The sequence below is a fragment of the Plectropomus leopardus genome, chromosome 20 (genome assembly GCF_026936395.1).
Source record: "Plectropomus leopardus strain MGB_pleo_1.0 chromosome 20, ASM2693639v1, whole genome shotgun sequence".
NCBI lineage: Eukaryota > Metazoa > Chordata > Actinopteri > Perciformes > Serranidae > Plectropomus > Plectropomus leopardus.
Window position 1 is genome coordinate 11,570,510 of NC_142195.1, and position 26,429 is coordinate 11,596,938.

At 38.7% G+C, this 26,429-nt stretch overlaps 1 protein-coding gene and 1 long non-coding RNA gene across 4 annotated transcripts in view; one reads left to right on the forward strand and one right to left on the reverse strand.

Moving 5' to 3' along the window:
* Nucleotides 1-2,902: 2,902 nt before the first annotated feature.
* Nucleotides 2,903-26,429, reverse strand: part of znf462 (zinc finger protein 462) — a 63,021-nt gene continuing 39,494 nt past the window's right edge. For 2 of the 3 annotated variants that reach the window (XM_042509838.2, XM_088070720.1), the window contains exons 5-13: nucleotides 23,568-23,998; nucleotides 21,413-21,531; nucleotides 18,816-19,013; nucleotides 14,840-15,095; nucleotides 14,459-14,598; nucleotides 13,203-13,426; nucleotides 10,426-10,729; nucleotides 8,598-8,733; nucleotides 2,903-7,448 (exon numbers count right to left, since the gene is read on the reverse strand). In XM_042509838.2, coding sequence (XP_042365772.2) covers nucleotides 7,229-7,448; nucleotides 8,598-8,733; nucleotides 10,426-10,729; nucleotides 13,203-13,426; nucleotides 14,459-14,598; nucleotides 14,840-15,095; nucleotides 18,816-19,013; nucleotides 21,413-21,531; nucleotides 23,568-23,998 — 2,028 coding nt within the window. In that variant the 3' untranslated portion in view covers nucleotides 2,903-7,228. The remainder of the gene's footprint in view (nucleotides 7,449-8,597; nucleotides 8,734-10,425; nucleotides 10,730-13,202; nucleotides 13,427-14,458; nucleotides 14,599-14,839; nucleotides 15,096-18,815; nucleotides 19,014-21,412; nucleotides 21,532-23,567; nucleotides 23,999-26,429) is intronic. The other variant, XM_088070721.1, reaches the window with a different exon arrangement.
* LOC148186182 (uncharacterized) overlaps nucleotides 24,417-26,429 on the forward strand; it is a 51,371-nt gene continuing 49,358 nt past the window's right edge. The window contains exon 1 of the long non-coding RNA XR_015775100.1: nucleotides 24,417-26,217. This is a non-coding gene — a long non-coding RNA (uncharacterized LOC148186182). The remainder of the gene's footprint in view (nucleotides 26,218-26,429) is intronic.

The window sequence follows — 26,429 nt, forward strand, 5'->3', positions numbered from 1 at the left end:
AGAGGCTTTATTGACTCCTGTCTCACATGCTGCACAGCTCTGACTTTGAGAGGACTGTTAAGAGCGAGAGATAATACACTGGAGCTCAATGGGGTCTCTTCCCCGGCCACTTCTCCCTCATTCTCATATCACTTCCCCTTCGCTTTCCATCACTGTACGTGTGAATCTGTTTATCTCCCCCTTCTTTCAACTGTCTTTCCCCGTCCTTCTGCGGCTCTTTCTCTTCCTCTATTCTGACTTTCCCTTCTATCTCTCCCCTTTTCTCTTGTCATTACGACAGGAACAGTGCCCTTGCCTGCCTTGGCCCGAGCACACGCTCATCAGGCATTCCTTATGTTGCTCCATTCAGCAGCAGCAGCAGCAGCAGCAGCAGCAGCAGTAGCAGTGTCCTCCTTTCCCCTCTCCCCGCTGTGGCTGTGCCTCTTGCTCCTGTCTCCAGGGGTCGTCAGTCTGCCACCGGCCCCCCTCTGAAGTGGCGAGCCACAGAGATTACAGTCTAATCCCTGGCGACTTGGAGATATTTTTAAGAGATGATGTTAGACATGTGAAATAAAGACTTGGCCCCTTCTAAAACAGGCAGGAGAGGAAATGCAGAGGACGTGTGAAATTGAGACTTTCAGAGACTCCACCAAGTGCTGTTTTATAGTGAGATGTTGAGGAAATAATAAAGCATACACTGAAATGTAAAGTAGAAACACAGCCTTCTGATCTCAGTGACTCGTGGTATTTAGGGCGCAAGAGCCACAGCATTTCATTCATGTACGTTACAGACATACAGAGATGTACACGGCGCACGCACACACACACACACACACACACACACACACACACACACACACACACACACACACACACACAAAACTGGCAACTGCAGGGTTTGTGGTTTTGGTCAGCAGAGCTCTTGCTGGGTGTGGAGTGTAGCAGAGAGAGCGAGAGAGAAACAGAAGGGTGGAAGGGTGTAACACAGAGCGAAGGCCACTGAGATGCCTTCTCAGCCCAAAGCTATTTCCTGTGGAAGAGCTGCTGGGACTATTATTGGTTGTTCCAGGGGCTCTGAGGACATCTTACAGAGGAAATCCTACATGTCACTGAAGATGGGGAAACATGTCGCACAAAAGTTAGACCGGATAACCATGAAAACATTTTACAAAGCATATGATTAACTCTGGAGTATTAAATATATGTGTGAGCAACTGCAAGTATTAGACCAAAGTGTTTCCACTGAGTATTACTACATATTACATGGAGGCTCAAGTGTTGATGGGGTCCATACAGCTGGTGTTAATCATCATAAAAATGATCGATATGAACAAACATAAGAAACAGGGTGCACAATATGCAGATACACAAAAATAAAACTAGAAATACTCCCTAACTGTTTACATCCATGTCTGTCTGTGAAGCCATGACAATGCTTTGAATATGGATGTTGCTACCAAGAAGCTACATTTTCAACCTGGCAGCACAGAAGATCTATGCAATCCACTCAGTTTCAAGGTGGAAACCCAAGTTTCATGTCACCAATTCGGTATCCGACCAAATGTTGTTATGTTGAGTAATGCCCAGAAAAGCTTTTTTTGCATGATGTCACAGAGATGTTAACCTTTGACCGTATGGCTATAAAATGATCACTTAACATTTGATCCTATTAAACATTTGTGTTAAATTTTGTCATAATTAGTGCATTCATTGTTAAGTTATAGCCAAAGACATGTTTTGTGAGGTCACAGTGACCTTTGAGAAATTCTTATCAGTTCATCCTTGAGTCCAAGTGGATGTTTGTGCCAAATTTGAGGGAATTCCCTTAAGGCCTTCTAGAAATAACATGTTCATGAGAATGAGACAGATGGAAGGTCGGTAACCTTTGACCTTCGACCACCAAAATCTATCAATCCATCCTTCAGTCCAAGAGGAAGTTTTTGCCAAATTTGAGGAAGGTCTCTCAAGGCATTCTGGAGATATCACGGTCACGAGAATGAGACAGAGGTTACTGTGGCTTAATCAGTTCATTGTGGAGTCCAAGTGGACATTTGTGCCAAATTTGAAGAAGATCTCTTATGGCGTTCTGGAAATATCAAAACCAAATCTACCTACTGATACAAATAAAGTAACCTGAACCTGAGGCTGTACTTAAGCAGGAGTGCTTTGAGCTGAATGCTAACATGCTGATGTTTAGCAGGTATAATTTTAAACATGTTAAGTGTTTTAGTGTGGCGTGTCTAACATTGCAAATAAGCATAAACACAAAGCACACTTGAGGCTGATGGCAATGTCATCTCGGATTTGGTCATACACCAAAATAGTTGATCTGATGATGATCCTAGACAAAAAGTTAGCTGATAACCAAACCACAGAATTCATCCTGATGAGACATAAATTTCTGTCAGATTTCATAGCAATCACTTTGAGAATTGTATCCAAGCATGAAGTACTCACTATATGATCAAATGAGATTAATTCTGAAGAAAGAAGCTACGAAAGGTAATTCGAGTAGAAAACAATGCTTTCTTGATGGGACTTGCATTGGATTTTCCGGACTGGTTCCTTTGGCATCACTTTGCCCTTGACAGTGAAGTACTTCACTTACACTTAATGCTCAATTTGCTATTCAGGAAGCTTGCTTATCAGGAAATTTAAATAGTTTGACATCCGCGCTGATATGCATAATACACTGATTTAGAGGGCAGTGGAAGTCATATATCAGACATGAGGAACTGTTAGGCATGATATCAAATATATCAAATGTGCAGCAAATACGAAGACTAATTTTACATGTAGCAACATGTTGTCACATAGCTCAGTCTTAACTCACAACATATTAGTGTTAAGTAAGAAAAGGTTGAATTTAAGAGGCCTTATTGAATTTAGATGATGAGTTTGTACAAAGGTGACATAAATGCAATTAACCGTTATCTGATAACTTTATTATCAAGTTAAAAAAAGACAATGAATTACAATATTTACAGAATATCCAGAGATAAATGGAATAAAATTGTAAACAATCATTCTAGGCAACATCACAACCCACCATCAGGTAATCAGATTTATATGGGAAGAAAGGCAAGAAGGAGAGATTCTAGTGTCAAACTATGGAGACAACAGTCCGAAAAGAGAAATGCATCGGAAACAAACTAAACATATATACAAGTATCCAGTGTGTTGTCAGCAGGGGCTTAACTTTGGGTAAACTGGGAATATCACAGTCTGGGGACTGCACACAGTGAGGGATTCATAGTCATTTTCTATTAAAATTATCACAGAACAACAAACAATTTTGGGTTGACAGCTTCATTACCCAGTTTGTCCCAATTTGTCATCATGGTTTACACTGGGTTTTCTAGCTGGGCAACAAGCTGCCTTACAAAGCTTATTTCTACAACAACAGTTTTCAAACAGTTTTACTTTCAAAAAAAGCTACAAGCTGGTCCTGAAAGAACATAAAAAGGGCTTTGAGATTCAGCACCAACTCAAACAGTTTTTTAAGGTATTACAAGGACTGAGGAGCGCCGTGGGGCTGCTACATTCCCACCTCTTGTCGACTATAGGCAACTGATGCCCTTACTGGTCATGGATAGAAGATACTGGAGTGTCAGGTGTTGGATTGGACATGAGTGAGCTAGATCTCAGAGGGATCAATAGGTTGATGGCTGAGCCCAGAAAAGGACCAAGCAGTTAAATGCCCCTAAAGGAACATTTTTTTCTTGTCTCTTACTTTGCCATATTCTTCTCCTTCACAATAAAAGCCCTGGCCATTAATTGGTAGAGAACTGCGTCATTTTCCTTCACGTGTTTAAATATTGTACAACCACACTGCTCTTCCTATCTGCTCATTCCCATTACAGTACAAAAAAGGAGATATTTTTCATTGTAACCAGACATTGTACAACAGCGTAATAATGTTGGATTGGGGACTCAAAAAGCCCCTGAGGGTTAGCTATCGTCTTTTTTTCTTCTTTTTTAAAAATGAGAACACCTAAAGGAAAAAAGAGTTAAAGTATCCTTTCTGAAACACCACAGTTCAAACACTTAACGAGTAGTTTTGTTTTCTATACATGGCTGCAAACATGTGGTTCGCTTGGGCTCCAAACCCAAATTTCCATCAATGGTTCAATGCTCAGGAAAAGACAATCACAGCAGCAAACACAGCGGGCTTGTTAAATATTTTGGTACCAAGAACACAATTGCATGAATTGTGCTCCTCTACAAATTTGATATTTTAATTATCAGCCATTTTAATTCAGATTGTTCAGCGTTGCTTATTGGTCTTATTGGAAATTGGGCATAAATTTAATTGCTATTCATTATCTTATAAGGCTTTAGGGCATTCAAGCAGCAACTTCCAACAAATACAATCTCTGCCTTTTGTCAGCATCAACAATAACATGGCAACTTTTTTCTAAAAAGAAGCACACATATGCAGGCTATGATGGTTGTGTCAATACAGAATTTGGAGGGGTTTACGTTGGGGAATTTGACACCTTTAAAAGTCAATCTTACAGTCCCACTGGCAAATATACTCTATAAACGTGGAAACAAATGGTTTTAGGGCTCTCTGACCTGGTTACACTTGTCTTTTCAGTTTATCCCATCATGTCAAAACTGGACCGCAAACTGTAGGAAAACATGTCTGTGGCATAAGCCATAAGTTTCTGATGGGATGTCTCAGAGCCAAGATTTGAGTTTAATGCTTAATGCCAACCTGTCACTCATTTGGAGACTAAAAATACGAATTTGGGCGATGTGGACAAACCTGGATGAAGCTGAGGTAATCAGCAGGGCTGACTGCGAGAGGCAGAGACATCTGTCAGTCAAGCAAATGTGACTCCACTTAAACTAGGTTTAGCATGGAATTTCATCTGTGATTCTCACAGCATTAAAAAAAAAAAAATTAGCAGCGTATCTTTCCACATACAGCATCCTCTTTAACGTTAAATCAAATAGTAGAACACTCAGAACACACTATCAGCAGTTTTCTTCAGGACTGTTATTTGGTAGAAAATAGTTCCAAAGAAAACTGCTCATGTTTTAATGCTGTGAGAATAAAAGGTTAAATTTCACCCACTTGCACTGGATCAGCAGAAATTTTAGAGGCAGAAATCTCAAAATCTTTGCAGATAAACCAAAGGTATAAGGCTAAATACCAACAGAGGTTGATCATAATATACATCTAATTTTACATTTTTTTGCAATCGGGTTGAACCACAGGCCAGCTGCCAGAATAAAGTGTTGGTATTGTACATTTCTACAAACCATGGATATGTTATATTTGTATGTTTTATATGTATGATGTAGTTCAGATTGCATGTGGCAGACAGCAGCAGACCACTGTTGGAGACCAACAAAAGCAAGTGTCTTTTTAACAACACTTATGGACATGTCCAGCTGTGTTTGTAGTGTCCAAAATGGGTATTTAAGGCCAAAATATTATCTTTTTCTAACCCTTACCAAGTGGTTTTTGTGCCTAATCCTAACCACACATTAACTACAGGGTAAACACAACATAAAATAGCTTTAAACATAAAATTGAAAATTTATTGAAGTGTAAAATTTTAATGTATCTGCTACATATGAAATGCACAAATTTAACATAATAGTGGTTTGAAGAAATGTAAAATGGAGATTATGTTGTGAGTTGACACACAGGTTCATTGTGACATTAAGAACCTCTAGATGTCGCACTACAGCATCCGCACCTCAGACCAAAATGAATGGGTGCATCGCCAACAATGATGTTCAAAATTGCCAATACAGTACACATTAGAAGAAATTAAACAAGATGTAAGCCAAAAATTCTTGTGGAAAAAAAAGTAAGAAATGGAGGCATCAGGGGGGTTTCTGGTAACTTCAAACTAACTGACATATTTTAAAGCAATTAAATTGATTCAGTAGCCATTCCATTTATTTGGCATTTCTGCTTTATTTTATAGGTAGGAGAGAAAGATTGGATGACATGTTGCAAAGGGCCCAGGCTGGACTAAAACCCGGGCCATGGCGTTAAGGACTCAGGACTACACGCACTAGCCGGTGAGTAATCGAGGCGCCCCAGAGGAACTGCATTTTAAGGCACTTGCGCACTAGCTTCAGCAGTGAGCTGTGGTGGTCAGCCTCCTCCAAACTTTGCATTAAATTATCATTTATGAATGCACATCCAGTATTTGGGCTGTGTTGAAATCTCTCACATCCAATTATTACTTTTGCACTGAAAAGACAAGTGTAATCTCTGTCTCTTGATCATGAAGACAGACATGTCGCCACTGTTGTTAAAACCTGTAGTGATGTTCACGGCTATCTCAGCTTAACGGATACCTATATCACATGGATACAGTCATGACACTTCATACATATCTCTGTTGTCATATTGATCTGATGAGTGCACAGGTTCACTACGATGTTGTTTAACCTGGACCACAAACACGTCATCATACAGGAGATTTAAACCAATCACACTATTTCCATGATTTCATCAGTGAAATTACTGGACAATAAAATAGTACAGGCAAAATGCAAAGGGTGCCCCAGGCTGAAGGCTTATACGTAGTATAATATTAAGGGACCTCAGATATAGCAATTTGCTACAAACATTGGGGGGAAAATTTCAGTATTTCTATGAATGAAGAAAACACAATCTGTGGGTTTTTTTTTTTTTTTTTTACTAAAATAGATAAGGTGCGACTCTTTCTCAAGGAAAACTTCTACACATTTAACACAAAGCTAAGATGATAAAAAGTCTCAAATTTCAACAAGAAAAGGTAGCTCTACAGTGGGCCACAGTTTTAAATGCTTTCATATCTTATTTGTTCCTCTTGGGCAAATTTACTGTACCCCTGTTTTGGGAGGGAGTGTAAAAGGTGCTTCAAATAATAAAATACTAAATTTAATTAATCATTTTGGACAACATTCCTTTATATAGTATTATCTAGGTGGGATCTTTCACTGTAGAATTGACCAGAATGTCAGCAATAAAGAGTTCTGTTCACTATTGGTTACCAATATATTAAGATCTGTCCTAGGGGACTGCCCATTTAAAGAGCTCAGCCGTTTTATGCAGCACAATCTAATACTTTAAATATGTAACACCTAAAACCTAGTAATGCGCCAACTCATAAGAAGTCACTTTTTTTCGGTTTCAATCTTTTTTGTTTTCTTTGACGTCCTATTCAAACTCAGTGCTGATCCTACCCAATGCTATCAGTTTCTAGCAAAACATCCCCAAGAGGCCACAGTCAGTTCAACCAAACTGTTGATCCTTTTTGGTGTCAAGCATTTCTTTGTCTTCCACAAACTGGCTTGGACTTCTCAGTGATAGATCCGCGGGGTTGCCTTCCTCGTTGCTGTGGCTGGACAGATCCAATCCTGTGTCCATTAAGACGGAGGAGCCAGTGGAAGATGAAGCTGAGGCCTCTATTGTGGAGGTGGTGCTGGTGTCCATTCGACTGTTGTTAACCATCCTATTACCAAAGGAGGGATCAGAAAGTAGTCCTTTTAACCCATGGAAAGATATACACAAATGATAAAGGGTGCACAATTTCAAATATGCTGATGTGCTCTAGCTAGAAACACAGCCTCGTGTTTGTATGCGTCTGTGAACAAGTCAAGTTGTAATAAAAGTTTACATCCATGTCTGTCTAGACTCACATGTAGTCATGACAGTAGACAATGCTTATGAATGAATATGGATGTTGCTGCAAAGAAGCTGCAAATTCTAAAATGTGGATGCTTCACAAACATCCTCTATTCCTGAGATATGATGATGAACAATGTGAACAATGTCTGAAAAGTGTTTTTTTGCAGAAGATTATGATGTCACAGTGAAGTTGACTTTTGACCCTTTATATATAAACTGTTATCACTTCATCATTTTATTTTATTTGACGTTTGTGTTAAATTTGGTCAAAATAATCCTATGAATTCTTGAGTTATGGCCAGAAACATGTTTTGAGAGGTCACAGTGAACTTTGACCTTTTGCCAACCAAATCCATAATCAATCATCCATGATTAAATCAGTTCATTCTTGAGTCCAAGTGGATGTTTGTGCCAAATTTCAGAAAATTCCCTCACTGCCTTCTTGAGATATCACTTTGACAAAAATGAGATGGACTCAAGGTCACCGTGACCTTCAGCTACCAAATTCTAATCAGTTTATGCTTGAGCCCAAGGAGACGTTTGCGCCAAATGTGAAAAAATTCCCTCAACGTGTTATTGAAGTATTGCCTTGATGAAAATGGGCCAGATGGACTGATGGACGAACTTACAACCCAAAAACATAATGCTTCCGGACACAACTGTTACCAAGCATGATAAAAACGGACAGAAAGCGTGCCATATGGCTGTGAGGCTGCACACAGGCACAGCTGTGCTTTGAGCTAAATGCTAACACTGTCACCATGACAATGTTTACATGCTGGTGTTTAGCAGTTTTGTTTACCGTGTTCACGTTTACTTTACCGTGTTCCTGTTTACTTAGTTTAGCATGCTGATATTTGCCAATTAGCACTAAACACAAAGTACAGAGGCAGAGGCTGATGTGAATGCACAAAGAGCGGGAAGACAGCTAAACAGGAGGTGTAAGGAAGCGAAATAGAAATAAAATACTAACATGCCATGTCGAAGAACGTGTCGTTCCCACTCGAGGCTGTTGGTGAAGCAGCGGCCGCAGAACTCACAGGGAAGACGCTTCTCAGCACCGCTCAGCACAGTGCTGCTGCTGCTGCTGCTGGGAGATGCAAGGACCTCTGGAAAATAGAGTTCAAATGATCAGTCAGTCTCCGAATACAGTAATTGTAAGTAAGTGTTCATTTCCTATTCGCTACAATATCCAAAAACAATAAATATTCATTGCTATCAGGCAATCAGGGCATCTACATGTGGGTCATGTTAGACTTTCTCCCAGATAAACCTTTTGTCATTTTTCTCAAAAAAACAAAACCCAAAAAACACATTACATTTTACACATTTTACACTACATTTTAAGCACAATTTGATATACAAAATATGAACTAAAGGACTCCCACCCCATTCATTATTGACTGTCTTCGGCTTGATTCATGCATTCAACTTGAATTTATATTACATAATTTTGGGTAAATTGTATGTTGTTGTTTTTTTGTGGCTACTTTATATACAGTTATAAAATCAGCTGCATAGAATATCTAAATTCTAAATTTTCTGTAATTTCAGTATTTTAAGTATTAGACACTTATTTTTAATGCTTTTCAAGACCTTTTCAAGATCATTTTTAACCAATTTTTTTGACAAAAATATATTTTGCCTTTTCAGTTTAATTTAAAAATTAGAGGCATATATGTGGCCCTGCACAGAGGTAGCTTTTATGTAAGAATATTGTTACCAGAGTGCAATAGGTTATTTTACACTTTGACAACAGGTATTAAGTAAAAAGACAGTATTAGGCTCTTTGGTAGGTTTTGAGATGTGTAACATCAGAAATGTGGACTTACATGCAGAAGAGCTTGACTCATGTTGATAAAATTAAATTAAAAGACAGATAAATGAAGTTAGATAAAATGTGGCAATTGAGACCTCACAATTTTAAATTTAAAACTATTTATCATGGTCTAATATTTAGAAAATTCAATTTAAAACATTTTAAAACGTTTAAGGGACCTGCAGACACCCTTATTGTACATGTCACAAAGTAAAAATTCTTAATGTATTAGAAACTGGTGACTCCTCTAAGGAAAAAGATATCTAGTGAAATAAAAAAGCGCTCGACTTTATTGTTCTAGTATAGGCCACCAAAAGTTTAATTTGTATTTAGAATATCACTAATTTAAATAATAAAAAAATCAGTACTTTATGTCTATGTATCGACCCACTACCACACAAAATGTCACAATACCATGCTGTATCCATTTTTTCCCCCCAATCTTAATATTGTGGTATAAAATCTACTTTTTCCTTAAGTGCGCAGCAATACCAGTCAAGTACACATGGTGAATGATATGCTAGAAGAATAAAGTGCAAAAATCAATTCAGAATTATATGACTGTAGCTACTTTGGAAGAAAAACACCGCTCATGAAGAATAGCTAAAACACATTTAAAAATCTTATGCATGCTATGGGACTGATATTCTGCCAGTGGGATTGTTTTCTTACTTATGGGCCCATTTGTTTGGCTTAAAAGGAGACGCAGGAGGTTTTTCACACATATCACAATTTGATATAAAATTACTGCGACCGCAACAGCAAATGGCTTTTCAGCAGATTCTCATTTACTGTGTAATCCCGAAAGGTTTTGTAAAGAAATTTGTTGTGTGATAGGCTCATATGCAGCAGTTAAATAGGATTCAGGTTTATATTTATTCTTTCAGCAAATATCAGTGGTGTTATTTGATAGTCTAAAGCTAATCTTTTGGATATGGACGCTGTCTTTTCAGATAAATATCAGCAGATAACATGTAACTACCTTGTAGGACAGGCTTCTCCTCCTCCACCCGCCTGACTTCCTCTTCATCGTCTTCCTCCTCCACCTCTTCTTTGATGTTGTCCTCTATCTCTTCATCATCCATGTCTCTCTGTTCCTCCACCATGTTCTCCATCATCTCCATTTCTTCGTCGTCGTCCTCCTCCTCCTCTGCAGCCACTTTTCCGTCTACAACCATCTCCATGATTTCTCTTTCGTCTTCCTCCTCTGCACTGCTCTCTTGTCCCTTTATCATCTCCAGCTGGTCCAGGTTGACGCGGCCCATCAGCTCAAAGTTGCGGATAACCTGAAACAAGATGTACTAATCAGTTTGGTCTAGTGTGCTTGGAGCAGTATTAAAATTCCTTTTTTTTTTACCACACTTTGTTGACACCTTAAAACATCAGCATGTGAAAGGGTGGGTACTAAATTTGCACAAAGCATTACTTTTATGTTTAGGTGTTACTTTTTCTTTTTGCTGATGCCTTTTTTCAAACTTAAGTTTTTAGGCTGGTCTAAATTTAAATTAGCCAGAAGTGCGACTGAGTTTTGTATTTCTTTTGAAGGTGAAGGCCTGTAATAAGATTGTAGAAATTAAAAACTGAAATCTCTTCATTTTTCCTTTAATGCATGTCAACAACAGATATTTAAGTGTTTACAAGATTGAGGCATTTATTTACATAACTCTAAAGGCAAAAATATAATAGATTTTTGGATTGCCGTCATTGCTTTTTGGACCCCTTTTGACCTTCAGCTACATGTGAAAGGACAAAAACTCCTGCACATGTCAATGAATTATACCCACTTTATCAGCCCTGGATAGCAGCAGATACACAAATTACTTTTCACTTTTATTAACACTGTGAGGTAAGGCATTTTGTCCTGGCAGAGAACTGCGTTCTCTGAGTGACCCTCTAGTTAATATTTTTTATAGTTTCATACAGTTATTATCTTTGTCTGCATACATTAATCAAATAAACTGCATACAGACAAACTGCACTGGCACCATGTATGTAAACATAGCTGGGGAAAGAGGGTGCCTGCATCGTTTATGCATATGCATATGATAGCGGTGCTGTTTGTCCATATAAATTTAACTTGATAAGGGTCTGAGGTTTGTAAATAAAGTAGAAGGAAGTGTGCATGTACTCATGAACCAGAGGATCGTGTTCATGATAGAACGAGATGTAAACATTAATGGCGTCCTCCTCAGCTGAGCTGAAATGTTAGCCAGCTCAGTGGGATGAAAATATGTTTCTGATTTTGGTGTACTGTCCCTTTAAGTAGCACCTCTTTTTTGGCAAAATTATGCTCTAAATGAGAAGTGTATGTAATAATAACCAAACATTAAATGTTTCTCCTCTTCAAAGTCCCTCATGTCAACTTCAGTCAAAACAATAATTTTCTTGGATTTTTTACCTTTGACATTATCTATATATAGGGATAAACTATATTTATCATAATTTCCATTTATCAATCATCTATACCTACTTATTCCAATTTTGGGTGACAGGAGGGCTGGACCTTATCCCAGCATGCACTGGATAAAATTGATGATCTATGTAAAGAATTTTAAAAAAGATAACTGGGTGCCCTTTTACGTTTAATGTGCTCTAAACTTCTTAAATGCCACCTGCCTTCTCACATTATCTTATAAATTATCGGCATTAACAAAGACTGAGAAATTAAACCTTTTCTCTCCTGGACGAGGTTAGAAACACTGAAGCAATCTGATATGTGATTATTTTATCCCGCTGTATTATTCAGTGGCAGCTCCTTGTCATGGAGTTTGATTTTGGCTTCATAAGCTGCTGTTACAATGCTGTGTTGTTTGATAAATCACCACCATATGGTAATATTCACTTTTAAGTACTCCAAACAGTTGAATGGAAAAATAAGAGGGGAAGAACAGAGGTGTTTTGTGGGCCAGTTTACATACTTTCATACTCCTGATTGACTTTATGGCCCACTGTAATTGGAATCTTCTAGTAATTTCTCATCTAATAAAGTTTTATTACGCATGTTCAAAAAAATACACCACACACACAATAAATGAAAGCTTTGAGGAAATCATTAACTGGGTTCTCCCTGCTTAAAAATGTAATGTTGGCTGATATGGATTATAGTTTGAAACCGCTGTGGGGAGAAGCTTATTTACATTTAAACTAACGCTTGTAGTTAAGCAGACTTTTCATCTCTTTTTTGTCATCAGTTCAGTTTTACACAATAGGCAAAGCGATTTTAACATTTACTAAAGTTTGGGTAAACCCCCAAATCACCAAATAAATATTTTTCCTATGCTTTAGGTGCACTTTCCTGTGTATGAGTTGCTATGCACTTGCCTACTTATATAGATAATTTCTTTTAAAAAATGCATCAGTTATTTTTTTTAAAAGTTGTATGTATCTGGGACTGTTTATGACAATCCACCTGGCTGCTAAAGATAAATTTGATTTCAGATTTGTGAATTGGATTTGGCATAATATCTTGACATTGTGGGAATACAGACTTGATTGGCACAGGCCTCACGATAATAACCCCCCATAAAACCAGCAGTGACCATATAGAATTAATTGAGCAGTTGTGTTGAGTGTATAAGCTGTAAACATCTCATGTTGCAGTCTGACTGACATGATCTTAAACCGCGTTCAATAAGACTTTGCATCGGATATAAGCCAGAAAGTCTCTAATTACATTGTACAAATCAGTTATGTAAGGCACGTCAATTTAAATTCAGTTACACTAAACTTCATGTTGTTAATATATGGACTCCCACTGACCTTGTGCTCCATGCGTAGATGCTCCTCCAGCTGGCTTCGCTGACTGCTGTCGTAATAGCAGAGCTGGCACTGGTAGGGTTTGATCTCAGCGTGCTTCTGCAGGTGCAGCTGCAGAGCCTGGTCACTGGAGCATGTGAAGGTGCATTTGTGGCAACGGAACACGAGGCCCTGCAGGTGGCGAGACAGCTTGGAACGGCTGACCTCTAGCGGAGCCACGCGCTCCTCTGGCGAGGGAAGAGGAGAGAGGAGAAGTGGATTATTAGGTTGGAGAAAGAGAGAGAAGAGCAGTGAGAAGTAGTGACAGAAAAGGGAAGATTGCATTCGTCATATATATACACACAAAAAGTAATCCCAGAGGCTCTTACTGTTGTCAGTTTCAACACAAACAGTTCCTCTAAACAACAGGAGTCTCAAATAAAAACGACCCCTAAAAGTTTTATTGACTTATTACATCAGTTTCATCCCTCTGTACTTGCTGTTAAATATTTAAAGATTATGCAATGCCTTATTATTCTGTAAACAAATAGGTCCACTTATAGTTTATGTTACTTGTTTACATTGTTTGAATTATGTTTACATAATCTTATATTGGTGCATGTCAATGTTTCTGCTGGTCACTTGACTTGAGACATCACTCCAGGAAGTTACTGCTAAGAGCCAAAAAAAAAAAATAGCAGCCATCGCTCCTTCTCAAGTCTTTAACCTCAAAGTTAAAAGCAGTGTGAACAGTTTAATGTAGGAACTATTTTCTTTCAACCAAACTACGCTCACCAACCATATCACTGCACAGAAGAAAGCATGAATCTACTGAGTCAGTTATTATTACAACTCAGCCGATGAGGAGGCCATTATGTTTACGTCTAGCGCTGTCACAAGCACGAGCCTCTTGTCCATGAGTAACTCCATGCTTCCTTCTGCAAAGATATATAAAGTTCGAAAGAGTTCCTAGGTTTAGTTTTTCAATTGTATTTTTTATTTGGCACTTTGAGCACTACAAGCCCAGTGCCATCTAGTTATACTATATTGTAGAGAAGGCAGACAACACTCAGCAACTCGCACCAAAACAATCAAACCCAATAAATAGCATTATAGGTAAGAGGGAAAATATATACTTTGGATTTGGGGGCAAACTGTCTCTTAAAGCTAAGATCAATTTTTTTGTCTAATTCTCAGCAAGAAAGCAAATTATTTACCAAATGTTGAACTCTTCCTTTAACAGTATAGTTTAATAAGTTTCAATTCAGCATGATGTGTACCTCTGTGCAGGACAATGTGGTCGATCATATTGCTCTTGTGTTTGGTGTGGTAGAGGCAGAGAGGACAGCGCAGGTCTTTAGGGACGTCTTCAGGTATATTGTTGTTGTGACCGGCCTCCACGTGCATGGTGAAGGTATTCCTGAGATAGAAACACAGACAGAGAGAAGGATCAGTAAATTATTGAAAGAAATTATTCACTGCTTGTCTACCTAGCATCTGTGCAGATGAATAGTCCTTGAATGAACGTTACTATTATTTTACATAAACAGTTAAACATACATAGTTTATATACTTTGCTGTTTGCAGCACATATACTCACATAAACATCATATATATGTCTCTCATTTTTCTATTTTGTCTCTGCTGAATTCTGTCCTTACTTGTAGCAGGTGAAAAAGGAGCAGTCTTTGCACTTGAAGAGCTTCTTGCCACCGTGGCGGTCCCTGTAGTGTCGACGCAGGCTCTGCATGTATCCAGAGCTGAACTCACAGAACTCACAAGTGAGAATGCTGTCTGGCCGATTATCAGCCACCGTTGAGCCGCCAGGTGTTGAGCCGGAAGACATTTGACTGCGGGAGGCCAGCTGGTAATGACTGAGTTGTTGACGAACATCCGCTGGCTCCAGGTATGATGGGTCTTAGAGAAGGGCAGGGAAAATGAGAGAAACTCTGTTACACTGTAATGCAGATTCGAGTGAAAATGGAACAGCTTATAAAATACAAAAAATTTAAAAATAAATAAAATACAACACATTAACCAGTAGTTTTTAACTTTTTTGGCTTGTGGCCTTTTACAAAAAAATAGTGTCTAGTTGGGGATCCTATTTTTGCCTGGATGTGCACACTTAGTCCTTCTTTATAGTTGGGCCTCCTTGCCCATTTCAGATGTTTACAAATTGTTAGCAGTTCCCCAAAAGAGACATTTTCCCCTCTAAACCTCTCACATGGTATCAATTAAATAACAGTCCGTGGCCAAAAAAGGTAAACTCTCCGGTTCTAAAAAATTAGAGTAAAGTTCAAAAAGTTAATGCAGATTTGTGCAGCAGAACTTTTTTCTTTCTTCTTTAGTAACACATAAATCACCTCACGACCCTCAGATTTAACTTGTCTTCCTTGGAGGGGGCCCAACCATGAGGTTGAAAAGTCCTGGACTAAACAACCTAACTATACAATAAGTAGTAAAACCAGCTCCACTAGCTCCAGCTACAACACTAAAATACTACTTTTGCATCGACTGCCCCAGGGATGACATTTTTTCTGTAGGCCAACCCGAAAACTAGCACCGCCATGGTTCCTCATCAAAAAGCCTCTGGGATTTTTCCATTAGATTTTGAATCATTGCAGAAAATAAACTCTGTGGTAAACTAACATTTATGATACTTTCATGTTTTCTGCAGCTAGATAAACTTCCCAAATGAACACCACTTTCAGGATTTGTGAAGCCTAAATGTAATTGTCAGAAGTAAAAAGCTAACGTTAGGCTAAGACAAACTACGCTACAGTATCAGCTTTGGTAAACTTCCTTCCATTTTGGCAGCGCACAGATTTCCCTGCTCATCTACCAATTTAAATTTTAGACTTAAATTTTGGCTGGCCTAGGGCTTTTGCTCAAACTGACGATTGTAGCTTAACTACAGATGGTGTCCATGGTGCGAAGGTACAATGAGTTTAGACATGGATCAAGACAGCAAGTCACCTCTCTTACTCTCTCTATCAAACGTAGATCAAACTGATTTAAAAAAGAAAAACTGCGCAAAAACTCCCTAAAATGTCTTCAGAAACATATATAAGTGCATAGTTTAGCTGAGTTTGTAAACAGAGTGAGTGCCATACTGTTTCCTGTATTGTTAAAACAGAGGCTAACAAAACTGAGATTCTTACAATGTGGCCACCATATTGCTTTTTGTGTCAAAACAGCCAAGCTCGGGCAAGTATTTGGATCTCCCTACTGCATAGAAAGCTGAGTTTTATGAGAATACTATCTTTCCAGCAGTGAAATACTTCTTTAACAATGTGATAATGTCATATAAAATAGTATATATGGTTACGGGGGGCCATTTCCAGCAGAATACTTACTACTAATAGTACTTTTGATACATAATTACATTTAGCTGATAGTTTGCATTTTTTCTTGATAATCATTTTGAGTGCAGGACTTTTATTTGTTATGGAGTATTTGGTACTTTCATTTTAACATAGAAAGATATCAGTGCGAACAACCTGTATGGACAGGAAGCAGCCACTCTGACAGGAACACATAATCAATATAATATATGCTTTGGTGATTGTAAGATGATTTGGGCACTAGTTTTCAACCCACACAAGTCACTTTACATCTAAGACTCATCTTCTTCCAATTTTGCACAGCAAAATGACCTACTTTATGTGTCTTCTCTTTCATCTGCCTCTTCTAATACATTTATGAGAGATGAATGATTATTTCTTCAAAAGGAAAATGCATATCCTATTGTTTATTTAAGGCTATCAGCAGACAGGAGTTGGTCCTTTTACTCCCTAAAGCAGACAGTGCTATGGGGAATTTGGTTGTGCTCGCCCCCAATGCCTCCAGATGCAGAAGTATAACTATGACTGTCATCATTTGTCCGCTACCTCTTTTCCTCCTCATTCCCTTTCTCAAGAGTCTATAATATCAGGGAGCAAGCTCATCTTCTCGCCCTACTTTGAGCCTCCAACACATCAATAAATAAACCACAGTGACACTAATAGAATATCTATCCGTGTGAAAAATGCCTCATTCAGCACTCGGAGTATGAGGAAGCATGGAAGAGAAAAAACTTTTCTTTTAAACTTTTGCTTTACAAAATGCTTGAGATCCAATTTCTCACTTTTGGAGGAGAGGCAGAGGAATTCACACGAATCAAACAATGCCACAGTTGATTCATGCTTTTAATATCCTTTCTGCATTGTGGAGATGTATGGAGATGAGATAGCAGATGGAGAGCAAATTCTGTCGTAAGGTGGTGATGTGTCTTTTTCAATGGATTAGGGGCCAAAACCATCTATTACCTCTCATAAATGAGAGGTAGAATACTGTATGAGGAGTTGAAGCAGACAGGGGAGGGGGAGGAGGATGCCTTAAATATATTTTAAAGATGACCTTAAAGCAGCATAAAAAGTGAGGACGGGGTTTGAGTTCAAAGAAGTCGGTCTGATTAAAAGTTTTAGAGCCAATCAAATCTTAATCTTTTCAAAACAACCCCCTTTTTTCCACTTCAAACATCAGAATTTTAGACATCCGACTGAAGGTAGCTAGTTTGACACAGCAGAGAGACATTTAATATGTCAGCACTGCTCTCTCTCAATGCTTCGCTTGTCTTGGTAGGGCACAGCTGACGGTGGTGGTTGGTGCATTGAGGAATGCTGCCCTGCTTCAGCTCCAGGAAAGATTCCACAGCTCCAGCAGCAAGGTGACAGCTGCTGCCAAGAACAGTCTGTAAGCTAAAGCAGCGGCTGCACAGCCACTAAAACACCTTAAACTTGGCATAACATCTACGAGCTAGCTGCTGCAGCAACCTACACTGCAGGTGCCTCTTTGATAGGAAATATTCTGTAAAAAGAGGTGCCATAATCACCATTAAGGAAGGCTTAGGCGGTCAAACCTCAGCTGTCAAACTACCATGAATATGACACAATTTTAAATGCTTACCGTTGACTCTCCTGATTTATAGCAAATCGAATGCGTTGCATTTCTGATGCAATTTTATTTTATTTTCAAGAGCATGCCATGTGCTATGCATAAAAAATATTTGTGCTCTATCTGCAATGATTAGTCATTTGATAGGAAATGCATCAGCAGCTGTTTTGATAATCGACTTTCATGTAATGATTCCAGTATCTCAAATGTGAGGATCTGATGTTTTCTTTGTCATAAAAAAATTAAATTAATGTCTTTGGGTTTTGAACAGTTTGGTGAACATTTGAGTACATCTCCTCAGCTGTGGGAGAAAATTTAAAATATATATATATAATGTTGTGTTTTTTAGCACTATTTTTTTTTTAAATTTATTCATCAAATGATTATGTAGATCACAAAAGACCTTTATATTCTTCCTCTTATTTTTATTATTATTATTATTATTATTATTATTATTATTATTATTATTATTGCTATTTTAAAGAAAATAAGATAAATAAGATATAAATAAAATACTAAAATAAAAAATCATATACCACTAAAGGCCTTGGCTCCAAAGCTAAGGAACCCAGTTTCAAGGAATTCTGCACTACAGTGGATTCTGCTTTGATGCTCAATTGAGATTTTCCAAATCTAACCTGACAAGCCAACCATATCATCTTTTATCTACTGAGATAAATGAAATTATGCAGAATCTCATACCATCCGGGGCCAAGGGAGTCTGCTCTGTGTTACTGGCTATCCGTGAGGGCCTGAGGGTGCCATGAGCAGCCTGGGTAGCAGCCCGCAGTTTGGGGAGGGTCAGCGCCTCACCATGGTCTCTCAGAGAGTGCTCCTTCAGCTGGCTGATAGTCATAGAGGAGAAGGGGCACGACAAGCACTTGTATGTGTGCTGCTCACCTGGAGGACAATTGAGAAACTAAAGTCAACACGCTGTTTGAAATTTACAGTACAAAGGGAGCATTGGATGAGGATTTGCAGAGACTTGCACATGGCCAAAGACTCTTTATGAAAAACATAGTGGATAGTATATACATCCTCCATCACAAACATAGCTATTCTCCTCTGAGCCAATCTGGAACAAATACATTACGTTGTGCTCCTTTTGGACTAATTAGTGTAATTTAAACAGAAAAAAGCTGCAATGCAACTGCAAACTCAACATATACTTCTCTTGAAGGTAATTTGGAAGTTACAAAGTTGATTTTGTATTTATTTTACAACGATCAACAATACAGTGTGTCAGAAACACAAGTGCTACATGAGGAAACTTCCTCTGTTGAGTATGTATAAAAAGCTCTGAGTGTAAACATGGATGTCCTGCAGTTTCACATTACTAGAGGAAGGCGAGTCTGAAGGGGAGGCACATTATTGAGGACTTTTTTTTCCATGCTTAGCATGAAGCTTTTTAGCTTAAAGTGACAGTTCACAGTGACAGTTGGTGTGACTTGCAAAGTGTTGAAGATATCGGCCATAGAGATGTCTACCTTCTCTCCAATATTATGGAACTAGATGGCACTCGGCTTGTGATGCACAAAGTGCCTAAAAACCACATCTGAAAAACTCAACAGTAATGTCTCTTTCCAGAAATCATGATTCGATGACTCAAGATAGTCCATTGTGGTGAGTTTCATGCAGTAACTATTTTTTTCCTATCAAACACCACCCACACAACACTTTACCGTGCAGAAGGAAGTGTGCATCTACAGCTAACCCACCTAGCACCACTGAGCTAACTAATGTAACAGCTAAGCCAAAGAGGACGCCATTAATGTTTACAACTTGGGCTATCATTACCACGAGCCTCTTGTCCATGAGTAGATGCACACTTGCATGCCCAGTGGTTTGGTTGGCAGGTGTATTCGGGGGAGAGAAAATAGTTCCTTCACGAAACTGCTCACAACAAAGTCTGTGGATTATCTTGATTAACTGGGTCATGATTTCTAAATGAGGACATTTTTGTTGAGTGTTTTTAAATGTATTTATTTGGCGCTTGGAGCACCAAAATCTGTGTGCCATGTAGTTCCATTATATTCAAGAGAAGGCAGACATCTCTACGACTGATATCTCTCAGTCACTCACACCAAAACAGTCTACACTGATAAATAGCACCACATGTAGGTGGAAAAATGTGTATTTCTGATTTTGGGTTGAACTGCTACTTTGAATAAAGTTTTAGTGCAGGTTTGGGCCATTCACAGACAGCATTTCATCATTTCATATAATGCATACAGCCACTTTCTGACTCACAAATTAGAGTCTTATATAGGCTACTGCCCAATATCTTTGATTTATGCTGCTACAGTATATGACTGTACTGAGGCTGCTTTGGCTACTGTGTGTGTTTCTGGCAGCCTTGGTAGAGTTTGAATGCACCCATGAGGGGGATTTATAGCATCTTGCTTCCTGTAGCTGTTGAACATATTTGCTTAAAGGCACTAATGCAGGCAGCATCCTGAGGAGTGGCGCCTTTTCAACCAAATCTGATCTGACAGTAACGTATTCTTATCAGAAGTGGTTTTAATAAGAAAACAACTTTCTGATTGAACTATTTCTGGTAGGAACATGTTTGGAAAAAGACAGCTCCCGAATGTGGATGTTTCAAATCCAAAATATCTTCTAAAAGCAAGGACACAAAGGAGAAGAACTGAGCCACAATCATGAAAATTTAATGCTGATTGTTTTCACAAAGTCGACAGAATCAGCAAACTCCACTTTTCAAATGTAATTGCGACTCAAAATTGCTTCGTGTCGATTATCCACAGCAACTCTTAGCGCTGTTTCTTGTTCTCCCCAATCAGACAGTTGAGAGCACTCAAAAGCCGTTTGAAAATTGGTCTTTCTGGTTTGCCAGTTTTGAGATTGTTTCTTTTGCTCATGTATTGATTTCTCAGGTGGAGCATTTTTACATTGGCTTGAATGTCTGTCTTTGTCTGCTGTCTGGCTCCCTCAACAGCAAAGAAATGATTACAGGCAATAAATCTCAGCCTGACTGAAGATACCTGTAGGCTTTCACCTTTGTAACACACCAAACAAGTTCATCGGCATACTTCCGAATAAATAACATCCACAATAAATTCATTTATTTGTGCTAAAACCATGATTCTTTTAGATGTGCTTAATTAGGTGTGTCTACTGTACTCCTCCAGCTAATCCACTGGTTACACAGTGCGGGATGAGCTAAATCAAGCACAGCATCTTTAGGTGGACGATGATAAACAGGAGGCCGCTATACACTGTTAGTCATGGATACAGCTGTAAGGTTTGATTTAATGTATGTGTCGTGTATGTGTTTTTACCTGTGTGCGCCTTATGCAGGTGGCTCTTCAAGCGACTCACGTAGGCAGATTTAAAGGGGCAGAGTTTGCACTTGAAGGGCTTGTGGTGCCCGTGGTGAGACTGCACATGTCTGTCCAGGCTGGGGATGAGACGAAATACCCCCAAAAAAAAGAAAAAAAAGAAAAACAGAAGGGAGGATATGAGATAAGAGGATAAAAGTAAAAAAAAAATAGATGGAATGAGGACAAAAGGATAGCAGATAAAGAGAGAAAGTGACAAGAATAGAGTACCGGAAAGAAAGAGAGCTCAACTCAACAGCATCCACTTTGATGATTTCAACAGCGGGGTTTTTCAGCAGCATCTAAAGCGCTCGATTCTGTTTACCTCCCAAACAAGAGCCGCACATTTCCAATGACTACAGAACAAGGAGCCGTGGGGTGAACTCATCTACCCACAATCCCTCGGTGGGAGTGAGCGTGTGAGTGCCTGTGGGGACGGTGGCTGTGTTTTTAATGCCAGCCTCCTAGGTGGCATGGGAATGCGGCTTCTTTCTGGGTCAGGGCACATACAGTACAGAGGGATTACACCTGGGAGCTCAGAGGAGATGAGGACTCTCTCTCACTCTGTGTTTCTGTGATGGATAAAACAAATCACACTACCAAAATGTCTGTCTCGCTGTAATGTTTGTCTTACTCTCCTAGGAGGCAGGAAATCTTACAGAAGATTGAGGTTTCAAAGGAACTGTGATAGGGTAAACAGAATAAGGTGTAAATTTGGGATGTGTACAAAGTGAGTTTAACATCCAGTTAATCTGCAGAACAGCTGGTGTAAGACTGGTGAGCTATGTGAGTGTGAGAGTTTAAAATAAACTGCTACCAGAACTACATATTTCACACCCGTGATTGTACAGCTGCAGGTATACAGTGAATTCTAGGACAGGGCGATTAATCACAGTTTTTTTTTTAAGTAGCAATTTTGGTTTCCGACAATTATGAAAACAAAATTGTCAAGATAAAATGATTATTGTGCCACATTGCATTTTGGAATCATGCTCTTGTTTTGTCTTTTGTTATAAATCCAGTGCATCCAATTCTTTAACAGCTGTGCGCTTAGTGTTGCCAATTTATTAACTCTCCATACCCTGTTTGTGACTTTTTTTTTTTTTAAAGAGTACTGATAGATATAGCAACTTATTCAAGTCATCAGGGAAAAATCGAGAAACATATCATTTATCTGTCATATATTATTTCTATGTTACATATTTTTATTTATTTTTTTTCCCTTCAGTTTTTTTTAGTTAACTTTATTTATTTTGTTTCTCAGTTTAAAAACTTTTAAATTTCCAGAATATCCAACACATGGTGTTTTCGAAGTCAATTAAGAATCATGCTAGATAATTGTGATCTCAGTTGTGACTGTAATGATCATGATTATTTATCATAATTTAATATATGATAAATATAACTCTAATATAACTTCCTCAAAATATAGATGGTTGTGGTGGAGTCTGCCATTTCCAGACTGGATTAAAATTGCTTTCACGTGCATGAGGGGCTATAGGAAATGGCGCTTGTATGTAATGCAGTGTTACTGTTTGTAATTTTACTTCATTAATATCTGTTTACTGATCCCTCGCCCAAAGCCATATCACAGCTGTGTTAAACTACTGCTGATGCAAGCACAGCTTTTCCTACTGACATCATATTTAAAAGCATTCAACTGGCAAACTACAAATAGACTTTAATTGTTAAGCTGATGCAGGAACCTCAGTTTGTTCTTCACCAAAATAAAAGCTGACTGTGATTGTTAATCAAAAGTGCATCAACAAAACATAATTTTCCCGAATGTTATGTTAGCAGATCATTTTAACTGTTTACTGTAGTATTAAATTGCACTTGCTGCCATCAGTTTGATTTATCCAAATCAACCAGGACTGAAATATTAAAGATTACATCTTGAACTAACCTTATTAAAAGGCACAAATGAAAGAAGGCAATGTTAAATAGGGGATCCATCCATCTATACATTAATACTGTTAAAAAACAAAAACATTCTGGTGAATATGTGTTTACCTTGGACAAAGTTGCTTCCTTTTAAGGAACCAGTACACAGGGGACTGTACTGCAGAAACAGTGTTGGAGGTGTCAAATATAGACCCTGCTCCTCTCTACTTACTTGTGTCTGAACGGTGAGACGAACTGGCAGTACTGGCAGCTGTATTTGTCTTCTCTGCTGAACAGCGCCATGGCTGAGTGGCTCCTCTCATGGGACCTCAGTCCCTGCATGGACATGAAGACTCGGTCGCACTGGGCACACGGGTGTCCTCCTGCCGCTAATCGCTGCTTCAGTTCGCCCTCAGACACCACGGCCCTGGCTGCAGCCACGAGGGCCGCTGCCCGTCCTTCAACGGCATCCGTTTCTGGCTCCAAAATCTCTGTGGCAACAGCATCACCACCTCCAGCAGAAGCTGTGGAAACTAAGGAGGGACCCATCATTGTAGCCATGGGTCTCTCGAGGCCATCAGCTTCAACTGCTTCATCCCCCTCGAGGTCGCCATTAGTCAGGCTCTCTGTAGGCAGGGTCAGGGGGATATCGCTGACTTCCTGCTGCAAAACAAAACAGAAGAAGTCTCAGATGTTCAGCAACCTTTCTGCTGATTCTGTCTGTCAGCCTTTTTATCATGCAGATGCACAACACTGCAATAAAGAGAGAAAGATTAAGGTTAACAATTTATTTGGATGGTCCAACATTGATGCTCAATCAGCCACCAGATGACAAAAATAGCTTTTCACCAGTATCACTTAGAGTCTGGCACCTCTAATCGTTTTTCCTAAATTGGGCAAATCATGTTAACAGCACATAAGCAACAGTTAAGCATCTGTCTAACACCTCTGGTTGTGTCTGTGCTGTATCAGCGCCATCAATGTTAGTTACAGCTCTCTCACCCCCCCCTCGGTTTTGTCGATTTGATCCATTTAAACTTGAGTACCGAATATTGGAAAATCACCATGTGGGTATGTCACTGACCTGAAAGTCTTTCTTTGCAACACATTTCCCTGAAACAGCCAAAACACCTGTCCAATGTACTTCAAGCTGCAGTGGCAGCCTGTAAATGAAACGAATGACTGGGTTGAGTCCAGCACAGGCAAGCCTTAGCAGTAACCTTAGGACAACTCCAACCCTGACATGAAACTCTGTGGTATGCTGATATTTGCTGACACACCATACTAAGTTGATATTAAGTTGATTGCACTACTCAAATGGAATGTAACATGAAAATTTGAGTCCAACCCCTCCAATCTGTCCAGGAGCTTTGTCACATATCATTCCCAACTGTCCTCCATCTTTTTTTAATACATGTCTCAACCGTATAACTCTAAGAATAAGAGTAAAAATCAATCATAATATTCACCCAAGCCCATCCATGGGTGAAATATCAGACAATAGGCCTATGGGCACAGATATCTGGTACTTTTGCCTGTCTTTGTGATCATTATGCATCTTTGTGTGTTTTTGTGTGCCTCTGTGGTGATTTTGTGTCTCTTAAAGGTAAGTTTGTGTCTTTTTGGGTTGTTTTTTGTCACTTTGTAGTCATTCTGTGTCTCTTTATTAAACATTTGTGCCTCTGTGAGGTCATTTTGTGTCTCTGTGAAGCTTTTTTATGTCCCTTTGAGGCACTTTTGTATCTTCTTTGGTTGTTTTGTGTCGCTTTGTGGTCATTTTGTGTCATTTGCATCTCTCTGAGGTCATTTTGTGTTTTCTTGTGGTTGTGTTTTTGTCTCTTGTAGTTGTTTTATGTCTCTTTCAGGTTGTTTTCCCCATTTTGCAGTTATTTTATGTCTTTTTGCATTTCCTTTTGTAGCCCACAGTAGAAAGGGGCATTAAAAAGTTAATAGACAAATAAATAAAGCCTTTATAATTAAACCATAGTAATGATAAAATGTGATTAAATAGGCTTACTTAAAATGTGACAGATAGAAAAACAACATAATGAATTAAACAGCCTTTAGTATTATTTACAAAATGATAGGGCATTGTTGATTTTGATGAGCAACCAATTGTTATCAGGTACCACTCTCGTTGTCCAATGAGACTGTTTATACCGCCTACGGATGTATTATAGGGAAGTCGGTCCCCCTCTATTATACATCCATGCGTCCACAAAAAAAGGGAAAATATGTATAACACTGTATTTATTTTGGGCAAAAAATATATTCACAGATGTCGATTTATGAAAATCAGACCAATATTTCTTGTCTTAATGAATGAGTTGATGAATTTCAAAAGAGCACTGAAATATATTAGAGCTAAACAAGCCTTGCACATAAATAGTTTGATTCATATCTTAAATCTTGATTAGATCTCTGTTTTTATTGTCTCCTCTTTTTCAAAAAAAAAAAAATTTGTTTTGATACTTGTGTTTATTTATTTATTTATTTTTTGTTTATTTTATGAAATGACGTTTAGTCTGTAATTTTACTTGGTGTACCTATTCATGAATGTAAAAGCCAGTTTTTGATTACAAATAAAGTTTAACGGAGAAAAAAAAAAACATCCACGCATCCGCCAAGCAGCAGGTTAGATGACGTTGCTGAGGTGAAAGGGCAAAGAGTCAGGCTCGGTTGAATCTGACAGAAAACGGGGTCATTGAAGTGTTCAGAAACGCCGCTGACAACAACAGAAAACTCCGTTAAAATTCACGATGTGTTTCTATGTGTTAATGTATATTTCGTGTTGACGATATAAACTACAGTATGGATAACAAGTGAAGTAGCAGCGCGTGCATCAAGGCCGGATGCCTTTTCCGCTGCTATTCTGCCCACAGGTGAGTTGAATCAGCCGCTAGCCGTGATGCTAATATTCGCAATGTCAAACTCTATTTACACGTGCTAAAAACATTAGCATTTACCGTCCGCTAGCTAAGTAGGGCCATGTTAAATCCAACTCGATTATTTTAAAGCTGTTTGCGATTGGAATTAGACTGGGCATTTATTTGGTGTGAAAAAATACTGCCTATAAGCAGTCACTTCTGTTGTG